This window comes from Callithrix jacchus, chromosome 17, assembly GCF_049354715.1.
Source record: "Callithrix jacchus isolate 240 chromosome 17, calJac240_pri, whole genome shotgun sequence".
Taxonomy (NCBI): domain Eukaryota; kingdom Metazoa; phylum Chordata; class Mammalia; order Primates; family Cebidae; genus Callithrix; species Callithrix jacchus.
Genome location: NC_133518.1, coordinates 35,819,717 through 35,833,368, shown reverse-complemented (window position 1 = coordinate 35,833,368; position 13,652 = coordinate 35,819,717). Strand labels below are relative to the sequence as shown.

Below are 13,652 nucleotides of genomic sequence, written 5' to 3'. Positions count from 1 at the left end.
GTTTTTGTGATGGTGGTGGAGGGCAATATTATGCTGGAACCAAGTAGAATTCATTTCTTCTCTCCTTCTCAGCCCTCTCTCCAAGCCCTGCCTCCCCCAACCCACCCCACCTTGCCAGTTGCATTTGAGCACTTGAATGGCCCTCAATTCAATTGTCAATGAGTGATATTTTAAGTGTTACGTTGAATTTTAAAATGCATTCAAAATTATTAGCACATAAGAATTACAAGAGCATGGAAATTTCAGCCTCAGCAGCTTAGATAATTATCCGCCCACCTCAGCCTCCCAAAGCGCTGGGATTACAGGCGTGAGCCACCGTGCCCGGCCAGGTAGGGCTTTTATTGTAACCCAAGGATCTCTCTCCACTTGGAGAATAATTCAGCCCTCAACAGCACCTCAAATCTGCTATGGCTTTGCAGTGCAGCAGCAAGAATGTTTAATATATAATAGATAAAAATTTCATCCAAAAAATTAAAATAAAATATTCTTGCAACCCCCCCCTTAACACTGATTCCTATTCTAAAGTTAACCTATCACTTGTGCTGTTAATGCTTGACCATATATTCTTAAGGGAAAACCTAGATCCAAAAGACTGAAACTGAATATTCACCCCAAATTGAAAACAAAATAAAATGAATAATTTGTGGTTTATGGCATATAGTTTAGGTAATACACATACAAGGAGAAAGGGAAAGAGGAGATGGAGGTGTTGGAAGCAAAGCTGAGTGACAGAACACATTCAGTCAGAGCAGATGTCTATACAGAGCAGAATGAAACATCAGGAAAAGCTCCATATGGATTCACGTTCACGCTTCTGGAGGCACCAGAGCTCTCCATGGCAGATGGAAGAACAGGGAGCTAAGGGAGGAGGCCATTCCTGTCATTCCAGTTTTAAAAGCTCCACATCAAAGACGAGAGTGGCATGTGGTGGGATGATGCCTGGGTGCTAAGCGGCATCGTAGGCATAATCTGGAGATATAGTCAGTTTGGCTCCATGACCCACACTCACCTGGGCCACCCCTTCTTCCAGCCTCAGATCACCTCCTGCTTGCGTACCATAAACTTAAAGGGCTTTTTCTGTCCCAGGAGGAATCAAATTTATTTCCATCTTCAAGCATCCCAGTGTAGTGCATCACGCAGGTCTGGCCGCGCTTCAGGAAGGTGTGCTCGCCTCCTGGGAAGATGGTTTCCACCTGCACTCTCACGGCGGCTGCGGACGCTGGGTCGGCCGGTGGCGGGAGGGGCGGGCTGCGTGGACCAACAGCGACCCGACGGTGGTTCCACGGCTCTGCCGAGTCCTCTTCCACTGGGTTTTAACCACACATAATTTTGCTCCCCTCTGATTCTTGTTGGGGTCGTAATAGACTTTAGATGACCATTTCCTGTTCCAATCATGATCTATCTGGTTCAGCCTTGGATGCCACAGGCAGCCTCTGCAGTGTCTATTTCATACACCCTTTGGAAAGTCCTACACTCAAGGAAAACAAGTTGCACATCCTCTTTGGACAAATGTCCCAGTGACTATGAGCTTATCATTTGGACTGAAACAGCAGCCACTGGGAACATGGTGGAAAGACCTAAGGCCGAAAAGAGTGGCTTATTAAATTGTCGGTTGTCCCATCATTGTAATGAATCATCGCCCGCCTCCACGAGACGCAAGGACATCACCATCATAGGAAAACGTCACGCAAGAAGTGTGCGCCCAGGTAACGAGCCTGTTTATACTGGAACTCAGGATGAACAGTCAGATTTCGGTCCCAGCTCTCCATGTCTCCATTCTGGCAGGCAGCTGCTATGAGGTTTCCATCTCTACTTTATGTGCCCGTAGTGGGAATAACTTTTTTGCCCTGCATCATCTGTGGTTTAAGCACACTTTTTTGCTTCTTCGGATTTTCAATTTCCCACGTCCTCACAGTCCTATCATCCAGGACAGTATAAACATTCTTGCCCCTACTGGTTCCACAGTACTGTCCTGGGTACACTTCCATATTTCTTGCTGAACTTAAAATGCCAATAGAAGCGACTTCTTCATCTCCATCATGGTCATACTTCAGGAAAAGGAAGCAGGGGTTTTCCTCTTGGTTGTTCGGGCCTCTCTTCAAAATCATCAGATCCTGGCCTGGAGCAGCGCCAGCAGCTCCTCCCATTCGAAGTCTCTGGCTCCGAGGTGGGCAGGGGTGGGAAGGAGGCTGTGGGTCAGGGCCCCGCCTGCGGCATCCCAGAAAGAAGACAGCGTGGGGCCGCGGGTGAAGCCCCATTCTCCGTCCACGGCTCCATTCCGCCGCCTCCGGCCAGGCCAGGCCAGCCCAGCCCAGCCCCGGAACTTCTCTTCCAGTGCTTGAGGGTCCGCCCGAACAGCGTGGAAGTGGACAGCCAGGGCGACTTCCGGCTCGCTCCCCTGTCTTGTATTTTCCACAGTCTGATTGTATGTGGGTGGTAATTATTATCAGCGAATATTTTATGGTGCCTTGATTAAGTGGGGACATTGTGCTAGGTGCAGTTAAGGACTTTACCTTTCTAGAAGATACTGTCACTGTTTTTAAGGAATGTCCCATTTCCATTTCTGGCCCAGAGGTAAGATTAGAGATTCTGACATGGTGATAAGTTTGAAAAACAGATACAGCGCTGAAAGTCCCGAGGAGAAGGGAGGAGGAGACGGACCTAGCTTCAGAGTGCTGATTTCCAAAGTCCTTCTGCAGATAGCCAGTGTGCTTACAGCTGCTCAGTGGGAACAGCCTCAGAAAAAGTGAAATGCTGCAGGGAGGTGAAATGAGAATGAAGCCTGAGACATGGCCTTGGAGCTCAGTAATGGGTAATGGCACTGATGAACTTGCCTAGTGAGACCAGGACAGGAACCAGATGGCAAAGTTAGATAAACCTTTTCCCTTTTAAAGGTTTTCAAGACTGAACTGCAATTGCAAAAATAATTCCTCCTTGTAATAACTACTGTAATTAAACCTAAAGGGTAGAGAATGCATCCAGGTCTTTGGTGGTCTTCACAGCGTGAGGCACAAATCAGAGGGGGCCAGGAACTGGGGAGAGAGGCTTGGCCATGAAAGGAAAAGGAGCAGGGCCAAGGGAAGATGTTTCCAAGACAGAATTCAAAAATGAAAAAGTTTGATTATTTCTGAAATTGTTTGATGGGTAAAAGGGAGTTCATTATACAGTTCTCTCTATTTAGTGGATATTTTTTAACTTCTTTAATAAAAATTTAGGAAAAGCAAAGTGAGAACTGAGTATGTGCGAAGAGAGTGGAGAAATGGGGTAAGAGAGGATACTAAATCTCTAAGATGGAATAATGATCATTGCTGATGCAGTCTCAGGGGAGGTGTAGAGATGGAAACAAAAGCACCCGTGAGGGAATTAACCTTCTGACAGGGGAAAGGTAATAAAAATGGAGACGATAAGAATAAAATGTGGATGAAAGAGGAAAGTGTTCATATAAAAATATTGTAAGGCTGAAAGGAAGATGGATGAAGAAACTTGGGCCTTCATTTCTGCAAATGGGAGGAGAGGTTATAACTCTCAAAGGAGTTGCGGTGGGGGAGGAGGGAGGGTTTGAGGAATGTGGAAAAGGGTTGGAACAACAGTTGTGAAATGCAGTAGGGAATGAGTAAGAGGGGAAGGCGACTGCTGAGAAGCAGGCCCCTCTAGAGAGAGGCAGCCCAAATTTTTAACCAGCTCATACTTTGAGAACCACCACCATAAAGCATGCAGAAAACAGCCAGTTGGAGTGATGTGGGGTCTCTTCCAACCCTAGAGCCAACTGAAATCCCTAAGCTGGCAAGTGACTGTCCCAAGAACAAAAGTTTGTCAGAGCAAGTAGCAACTGCTTGAAACACCCCACAATGAGCTGCTCCAATAGGAAGTCTAAGGAAGGGCATCCATTTGCCTCAACGTAAGTAGAGTAACGAATGTGTCCAACCTCAATGTATGGTCCTCCGACTGCCACAATCACCTGAAGTTTGTTAGAAATTCAGAATCTAAGGCCCCACCCCAGACTTTCTAAATCAGAATCTGTTTTAACAAGATTGTAGATGATTTACATGCACAATAAAATTTGAGAAGGCTTGGTCTATAATTTTGCTAGAAACTTTGATATACATATAGGTAATCTCAGAAAAGCTAATGTCAATTTAAAAAAAAAAAAAAAATTGGGCCTCTACAGTGTACTGCTCACACTGTAAAGACTACCAAAGACCTGGATGCATTCTCTACCCTTTAGGTTTAACCACAGTAGTTATTACAAGGAGGAATTATTTTTGCAATTGCAGTTCAGTCTTGAAAACCTATAAAAGGGAAAAGGTTTATCTAACTTTGACATTCTGTGAAATGGAGCTGATCATTCCATTTCAAGCAAGGGAGTTTATCATTGACCTTGCTTCTGGACTCTGCACCACTGTCAGTGGCAGGGTAACCCAGGTGCACTTAAAGCAGGCACACGTCATACCAATTACTACAAGTTACTTCCTTTTAAAACTTGGTTTTAGTGTTTTTACCACCTTAGAATTTGGTCTTACCCATAATTTTTGCTCTCTTTGCTCTGCCCTTTGGCAACTAGAAATTTGTAGTTAAGAGTCAGCGAGAGCATCTTTCAGCAGGGGGACTACATGATCCTTCCAACTTGTTGGCACTGCTCTTTTCTTTCACAAGACACTCAATCTAAAAAGTGTGGGCTTGAGTTCAGGTGCTGACTTGCTTTCTAGCTGTGTGGTTTTGAGCAAACTCCTTACCTCCTGAGCCTCAACTTCCTTCTGCATAGCAAAGAGAAAGGTTACTGGGTTACCGTTTCCCACCTCAGAGGGACATTGTGAAAATAAAATGAGCTAATACTGAAAAGCATTAAAGTCATACCGAGCATGTAACAAGCTTACAATAAATATTACTACATAATGTAATTTTATCAAAATTCTATTCTTGGCAATGAGCAGTTTCAATGGAGCCTTTTCAGGTGAGCCTTCCCTATCCTCCCTAGAATCCCCTGTTACCCTATATACTTTCATGACTTTCTCTAGTCCATGGAACAAATCATAGTTTGTTATTATATGTTTCTGAGACTATTTAACTAATGAAAGGCAACATGCATAGAGGTTAAGAGCACAGAGTTTTTTTTGTTTTTTTTTAACTAGATTGCTTGGGATCAAATCCTATCCCTTGCTACTAGTGATGAGGTCTTGGGAAAGTTACCTAACCTCTCTGGAATGTAGTTTCCTTATTAGTAAAATTCAGATTAAAATAGAACCAACTTCATAAAATTGCTCTGAGAACTAAAGGATATTTCTTAGCATCTAATAAGCATGACACCTTTTTCCTTTTATTAGCATTATTAATATCTACCTTCCTTTTCTTATAAGCTCTGCCCATTTAACATGTCTCTGGCACCTGACACATTACTGCTCAAAAAATATGCTAAAAGAATAAATATACAAAAGCTAAAATTAACCCCCACAAAAGTTCACTGACATGAAATTTTAAGACAGTTACTTTTGATACTATTTTTTTCCAAATTGTGCTTGCTCTCTTGGTGTTGTTAGCATTTCCTAATAAGTTTGTATTTTTTTTTTTTTTTTTGAGACGGAGTTTTGCTCTTGTTACCCAGGCTGGAGTGCAATGGCGCGATCTCGGCTCACCGCAACCTCCGCCTCCTGGGTTCAGGCAATTCTCCTGCCTCAGCCTCCTGAGTAGCTGGGATTACAGGCACACGCCACCATTCCCAGCTAATTTTTTGTATTTTTAGTAGAAACGGGGTTTCACCATGTTGACCAGGGTGGTCTCGATCTCTTGACCTCGTGATCCACCCGCCTCGGCCTCCCAAAGTGCTGGGATTATAGGTATGAGCCACCGCGCCCAGCCAATTTTTTTTTGCAGAGACTCCGTCTCACTCTGTTGCCAGGCTGAAGTGTGGTAGCACAATCGTGGCTCACTACAACCTCCACCTCCTGGGTTCAAGTATTCTCCTGCCTCACCCTCCTAAGTAGCTGGGACTACAGGCACATGCCTACACAACCAGCTAGTTTTTGTATTTTTTGTGGAGACAGGGTTTCACCATGTTGGCCAGGATGGTCTCGATCTCTAGACCTCAGGATCCTCCCACCTCAGCCTCCCAAAGTGCTGGGATTACAGACATTAGCCACCATGCCTGGCCTGTTTATAAATTTTTATAAGCAAAAATTATTGGGAAAAATATTTTTAAAAAACAAATGGGAAAATACCTGTGCAAAGGCACAGATGAAAAAAATAATACATAATTATACAAAGTCAGATATATAGACATTTAAAACAAATGCAGTGTTAAAAATTTTTCTGCATTTTAAAACCATAACATGAATTTCTAAACTTGGTTTGAACCCATGTTTAATCTTAAAAAGAAGATGAGGAACCAGTTAGTGATGTCTTACTTTATGGAGAGTGGGTGAGGGGTGAATTCCTGTTGAAAGTTAACTTTTCACCTATAACCATGACGATATGAAAGAACGCTAAAACAAATCGATATTTGGATTGGTCATCTCAGACAGATTTACCAGCTAGAGCTCACGCCTCTCTGAGAGGTCACTGCTATGCCCTTTTGTACTGAGACCTACGTTAGAAGGGACTATATAGCACCACTTTGAGTCATGAGGCAGGAACAGATTTGCATTTGCTCATTCTAATTTTAAAAACAACTAGAGATACTTTGAGGGTGTAGATGGCTACTTTTAGGGTAGAGATACTTTTAGGCTGCTAGATCCTCAAGTTCAAATCCTAACTCGGGTTGTGTCTACCCATACAAAACGGAGGGAATTATCCAGATAATTTAGCCTGTGGCTGAGAAAGTCCCTTGATTTGAAGCTAAATGCATGCAGGCAGTCCTTTCTGTGTTGAGCAAACAGTAGGCACCAGTCTTCGGTTTCTGAAGCATTATATTGTGGTGATTAAGAGGATAGTCTCTATGATCAGACTCCCTTGGTTCAAATCTACCTTTATTTCTGTGGTGAATTAAAGATGACCAGAAAGTCTCTGACATTTCTTTCACAAAGAAGTGAGGTCTATGTTCCCTCCCTTTGAATTTGAGATCATTCTGACTATGTTGACCAATAAAATATGGCCAAATTGGCCATTTTTCTGATTCAGGCCTTAAAACAATGGCAGCTTATACTTCTTATATCTCAAAGCCTTATGTTACCATGCAAAAACCACAGAAACCACATGGTTGTGTTGCAGAAACCACATGGAGGGCCAAAGAAAGAAAAGCAGGGGCCCCACTGAGCCCAATGTTATAGCTGTTCCCAACAAGGCACCTTGGCATATAAGTGAAACCGTCGTGAACTCTGCAAACCATTGTGGCCACAACTGAAGAACCACAGATAACCCCAATCAATGCTACTCAGAGCAGAAGAATCACCCAGTTGGTTTCTACCCATCTTCCTGATCCACAAAATCCTGAGATAAAGTGAAATGATTATTATTTTAAAGTCACTGTTTTGAGTTGGTTTATTATACATCAAAAGATAACCAGTGGCCTGATGCAGTAGTTCACACCTGTAATCCCAGCAATTTGAGAGGCAGAGATGGGAGGATTGCTTGAGCCCAGCAGTTTGAGACCAGCCTGGCCAAAATGGTGAAATCTTGTCTCTACTAAGAATATAAAAATTAGCTGGGTGTGGTGGTGCACGCCTGTGTTCTCAGCAACTTGGGAGACTGAGGCATGAGAACTGCTTGAACCTGGGAGGCAGAGGCTGCAGTGAGCCAAGATCATGCCACTTCACTCCAGCCTGGGCAACAGAGCAAGATGCTGTCTCAAAAATATATATATTAGCCTGTCATGGTGGTGTGTGCCTGTAGTCCCTCAGGAGGATAAGGCAGGAGGATCGCTTGAGCTTAGGCAGTCAAGGCTTTGATAAGCTGTGACTGTCCCACTGCACTCCAGCCTGGGTGACAGAGTGAGGCCCAGTCTCAAAAAATAAATAAATAACCAGAACAATGCTTACCACTTGTTTTTGTTTCCGCATCTCTAAAACAGGGACAATAATGTCATGTAAATACTTGCTCCTATAGACTAGCTCAATGACAACTCTAGATAGTAAGACAGAGACGTGGGAGAGGGAGCCCTGTGTCTTCTAGTTCTCCAGACCACGTGGTCTTTTAGTAGTGTAGCCTCTCCCAGGACTGTGGTGCTGTAGGGAACACTCATGTTGAAGTGGTGCATGCATGGAGGCGTCCATCATGAAGCATCAGAGCTCTTAGAGAATAGTGACTGTCTTCCCTTGGCAAGATATTTTACTTTCCTCTGTCCATGGAGGCCAGGTTGGCTCTCAGTGCTGCTCCAATCTCATTACCTTGGCACCTCACCATTTCCCCAAATTGTACTTTATCCTGTCTTCCATCTTTGCTCTCATTATATACTGCCTTGCCTCAAGTCACCACTTGCCTTCTCTCTGCCAACACGGATTCCATCACAAGCATTTGGGAAATGAGTGAGCTCCAAGTTTTCCAGAGGTTGTTTTGGAGAATCCTAGTCCTGCTAGCTACAGGATACAAAAGATGGGTTCTGCAGGCATTGAAGCTTGGAAAATTCCGGGTACTATATTTCTCAGCTCCCCAATAATTACACATGCACTTGCAAATTAAAAGATTCAAAAAAGTTCTGCCATTCAGAGCCCTATTTTGCTCTGTGTTATTCAGATTTCCCAAACATATCTTGACGGTGAAAGAGCTTTCTTATAAAACAAGACTTCTCCAGAAAAATGGCCACTGAGCTGAGTCCTGGAAGGGTGTAGAAGGAAAGCAGGAGAAGGGAGCAGAGGAGGAAACAGGAAGGCAGGAGGACTTATCTGGCTGGAAGAAAAATCAGGAAGGACTAAATTTAAGATGTGAGGGCCGTGGAAGCCTCCTGAGGGTTTTTGGCAAAAGCATGTAATATAGTTTGGCATTTATAGAGATCACTAGTTCTCACTTTATAAAGATCACTAACTCTCACTACCTGGTTTGATCTTTATTTTTTCATTGGAGACCTATAGTAAACAAAACATGTTGTGATATTACATAACATCCATGCATACATAACAAACATTTCATAAGATGGCTCTTATTACATGCAATGCCCTAATATTTTCTATTTTTTTCCTCCTTTGGGAAATCACTTTTAACAATCTACTTTCATTACCTAGGTTAGTAAAGATGAGGACCTGAATTTTATTTGAATGCAAATGTGTGGAGACCCGTCTTCTTCCCGATATTCTGTATGAATAGATGAGAATGCTCTGCTTTAAGACAAGCAGAAGAAACCATGTCTTGTTCTTCTGCTAAGGGGCAGTTACTCATTGAACCTCTGTGTATGGGTTCTCTTGTCTCTTGTCACAAGTAAAAGGTTGTAATATCATTGAGGGCAGAAAGCAAGTCTTAGATTTATTTTATTCACAAGGACAGTACTTGGCACATTGGTACCAAACACACTTATTGATTACACTGCATTGCACTGAATTGACAGCTCTTCACCCATTTCAGGGTGAACATCTCCTGCTCCTGTGCTTGCTGGCTGAGGAACTGACTTCCTGCATCACTGAAAGGAACCTCTGGACTTCCTGCTGCTTAATCCCATGTGGTCAAACCTCCCATTGGGTGAGGTCCATGGAGACAGCATCCATATTCACATTCTTTTCCCTTTCTTCCCCCAAGGATCCCTCTTGTCATTCTATCCCTTCCAGAGCTACCATCTGCTCTCATTTCTGAGGTCTCCTTCCAAGCCTAGTGACAGAATGGGGCTCAATGTCCTTGGCCGCTTCCTTCTTGCTATCTCTGAAAACAAGGGGGTTAGCCTTTTTAGTTTAAAGTATTTACTGCTAAACACCCAGTGGAACAGAGTAAGCAATAAACTACCAAGCAGGAGTATCACAAAAATGATTCTCAGAATCTCACATAATTTTCCTTTGCACCTATAGCAGTCTGTTGGTGACTTCCCCACTACACTTCCAGAGGGTGAATTTCACCAAGGTTCCCTTCCTCCCGCCATTCCCTCTCTCCAGATTCCACTTCTTGCCTAGAGGTCTGAAGGCATAATTAATAGTTGAACAATTAATGAGTTAGTCACTATCCAAGCGTTTGACGTCTCAAGTGGTCAGGGCATTCCAGAAAGATGACTGTCTTTCAGTGTTTCTCTTCCTCTACACAGGAAATAAGTTACCTCAGGCTCTTCCTCAAAGTTAGTCATATACAACATTTTCTTTAAAAATCCTGAAAGAAAACCGAAGCATACTCCACAATATTTCTTACTTTCAACTATTCACTCAGACAGTATAGATGGGTAACTCCAGTTGCCAGTCTGAAAAATCTAGGACATTAGGGCTAGTATTGGTTAAATGCCATGATGGTAATTTCTAGAAGCAAAAGGCATAGTCCAGGGAGAAAGAAAAAAGCTCCCCAGTTCCCAAAGGGGAGCTGCCTAGCTGTAAGTGGCATGTGCATTTGACTAATCCAGTCTGCTCACCCCCAGGACTGTTGCCTTCTTTAGAGTTCATACACTCAAGACTCCCTGTCAGAAGCCACTGGGTTATAAATAAAGCTCATTTGCCCCTGCCTGGGGTGTTGGAAAACAGCTACCAGCATAGTGGTGACAGTCCTTGTCTGCTTCTGGTGGAAACACAGCTGGTTTTCCTTTTCTTCCTTCTGCTTGTCTGTATATCTAATTTTTCTACCAAAAAAAGTCATATGTTATTTTGTAATAAGAAATAAAATCACATTTCTTGTCGTTCAGAAGGAAGTGTCTCCCAGTGCGTGCGTATACCTCACACAGAGTGTCACTCTATTGTCTATATTGAAAATATGATGTTTTGTTGTTTGTTTATTTTTGAAAGGGAAAATCTGTGAGAAAGACCATAGCCTGGGTTTTTGGCAATGCAGAGTCAGAGTTGAAGGGAGGTAGGCTAATGGGTATAAACCTACAGTTAGGCAAAGGGATAAGCTCTATTGTTTGACCTCAGAGGAAAGTGACCATGGTTAGTGATAATGTATTATAGATTTCAAAGTAGCTAGAAGAGAGGACTTGAACTGATCCCAGCACATAGATATGATAAATATTCAGTGATGGATACCCCCAAATACCCTGGCTTTATCTCTGTACACTGTACACATGTAACAAAGTATCACAGGTACCCCATAAATGTGTAAAATAGTATGTATAAATAAAAAACAAAATCTTAGCTCTTCCTGTTATGCTGAGATGACCTTGCAAAACTCTCTTTGAGCAGAAACGTCCTCACCTGTGAAGGGTGAGGATGTGACACCTTCTTCACAGAAGGGTGAGAAACATTTAAGATGCTCATTTGTGCTTGGAATATTATGCATGGCTCTATAAACATTTGCTGTTTTTCTGCTTTCTTTCTCATCCTGACCCTGAGATTTCTAAGCATCTTTACTAGCAACCAGTATTCATTTCGTAGAAATTTTAGAAGGAGCCTCTTCATTTATCCAGTCTGACTTCTCTGGAATCCTTCCCACAGCTTCTCTTTCCAAGGGCCTCTAAGCCTTGGCAGAGCCCTGCCCCCAGCTTCCTGGTAAGCAGGTGGCCTATTCCACAGTATGACAGGTCTCACTATGGTAATGTCACTTACTTTTTATTTTGCCAAAATTCGACTCCTTAAAATATTTGACCTATTTTAACCTCTAGATTCTCAATGAAGAACTAGTAAGACTTCCTGTTTCACCTCTTAATCCTTCAGCTGTTATGTAATACCAGTACCATGCAGGGCCATCGCATAATGTAGGGCTTGGTCTAGGTGTGGCAGAGACCTTCTTATGTGGCACAGAGCAAATGAATAATGAATTATGACCCTGGCAGTTGGCAAACTTTCCAATAGGGGTGTGTCTTACTGCCTCCCACACTCTCTAACTGCTCTTCCAACCGTGTCTTCTCGCCTGTCAACTCATTAGGACCTTCTTTCTCCCTTTCTACCCAATGCCAACCTTCCTTTCCCCTTAGCCTTAGTGATTGATGGTTCCTTTATTCTTATATGGAAGACATAGCTGAAAAAACATGATTAGGAAAACTGTTTTGCTAATTCCATCACATCGTGTAGGGAAAAGATAGAACTTAATTACTTAATTGAGTAACAAATAGATAAATACAGCAATCAAACAATAAAATGAACAGTTACTTTTTTCCTTAAAAGAATTCTTGTTCACTGGGGAAAAGGAAAAAAAAAGAACAAAAGAAAAAAAATTCTTGTAAGTCTGAGCTCAACGTTACACAACTAGACCATCAAATTATTTTCATGTTGAGGAAAACAGAAGCTCTCTTGGATAACCCTGTATTCCAGGCTTTCAGTGGAAAAGACAAGACATGCACTGTACACCATTAAGTACTTGGGAGACATGATTTTAACCAGGATGTAACTCAATTATATTCGTGATTTATAAAGAGTCTGGGGAAAATATTTCTTTATTTGGGCATGGGCACTGTCAGATTAAAGGTGCAGTGGTTCTAAATGCTGTTTGCTCCAGCCCTGTCTTCGATTGCAACAATGTGAGTGTCCTGTCTGTGCTGGTGGATTATTAACAAAGGTTATTGGTCTCCATGGCAAAATGATTGAATGATTGCTCTTAACGTAATCTCATTAAAGGGGGTGCAAAAAAAAAAAAGCACTTCCCAGGTCAGGGAGAATGTATAAATGTCCATCGCCATCGAGGTTCTGCTATTTTTGAGAAGCTGAAGCAACTCCAAGGCCGCAGTTCAAGGAAATTTGGTTCTCAGCCCTAAAATACTGATTGAATTGGGGACAATTCCAAGGACTCTCTGGCCAAAACCCGTGAAGAGGCCCCGAGAAGACAGCAGTGAGGAGCTTTTGATTGCTGACCTGTATCATACCACCCCAGCATGTGCACTGGTGGCTGTGCCAGATGCCTGGGGGGCACCCTCATTCCCCTTGCTTTATTTGGCTTCCTGGCTAACATCCTGTTATTTTTTCCTGGAGGAAAAGTGATAGATGACAACGACCACCTTTCCCAAGAGATCTGGTTTTTCGGAGGAATATTAGGAAACGGTGTCTTGGTGAGTAAGAAAGCCTTAAAATCCCCGCTAAGGGAGATTTCCCCTTCTCCCCGATCCTCTTTAAATCAGGTACCTATTGGGGAGATATTTAGTTGGTAACAGAAGCCCAAGCATTGCATGATGAGAGGTCAATGCCTTAATTTATTTCCCCTTTCTGTTAGGAGCTGATAAGGACACGTCAACTAAATTTACTTGGAGATAAAGTAATTAATCTCCAAGCTTGGGCTGGCAGTTCTCATGTGTCATTTGAGTCCACGAACTGAAGTGAAGGCCACATAATTTCTTGATTCCAACAAGATAGTGCCCAAAACAACAACAACAAACCTGCAATGCTTTCTAGCAAATTGATTGACTTAAAACCACCAAGAAAAGCAGTTGTCAAAGCAGTTCTCTTCCACTTAGGACCCAATGATTTCTTTACCAATAGAATCGGGAACCTCCAGTTGAGAGAGAGAAAGGGAGAGAGACTCATTTTTCATGACAATTGAGGACAGTTCAGTGTCATGACAACTGAAGTTTCTTACTCTTTTTCCTAACACACAATCTAAATGGAAAGTCAGATCTTGAAATCTTGCCTCATTGAAGCTGGCCAAATGGAGCCTAAGCACTCCATAATACTCCACCATCCCGC

General features: G+C 42.7%; 1 protein-coding gene and 1 pseudogene across 1 annotated transcript in view; one reads left to right on the top strand and one right to left on the bottom strand.

Moving 5' to 3' along the window:
• Positions 1-649: 649 nt before the first annotated feature.
• LOC144579904 (peptidyl-prolyl cis-trans isomerase FKBP1A-like) lies at positions 650-2,313 on the bottom strand (annotated as a pseudogene).
• Positions 2,314-12,667: 10,354 nt separating this feature from the next.
• The window catches only part of TM4SF4 (transmembrane 4 L six family member 4), a 30,793-nt gene continuing 29,808 nt past the window's right edge, over positions 12,668-13,652 (top strand). Inside the window, exon 1 of the mRNA XM_002759502.6 lies at positions 12,668-13,021. Within this exon, the coding sequence (XP_002759548.1) occupies positions 12,848-13,021 (174 nt within the window). The 5' untranslated portion in view covers positions 12,668-12,847. The remainder of the gene's footprint in view (positions 13,022-13,652) is intronic.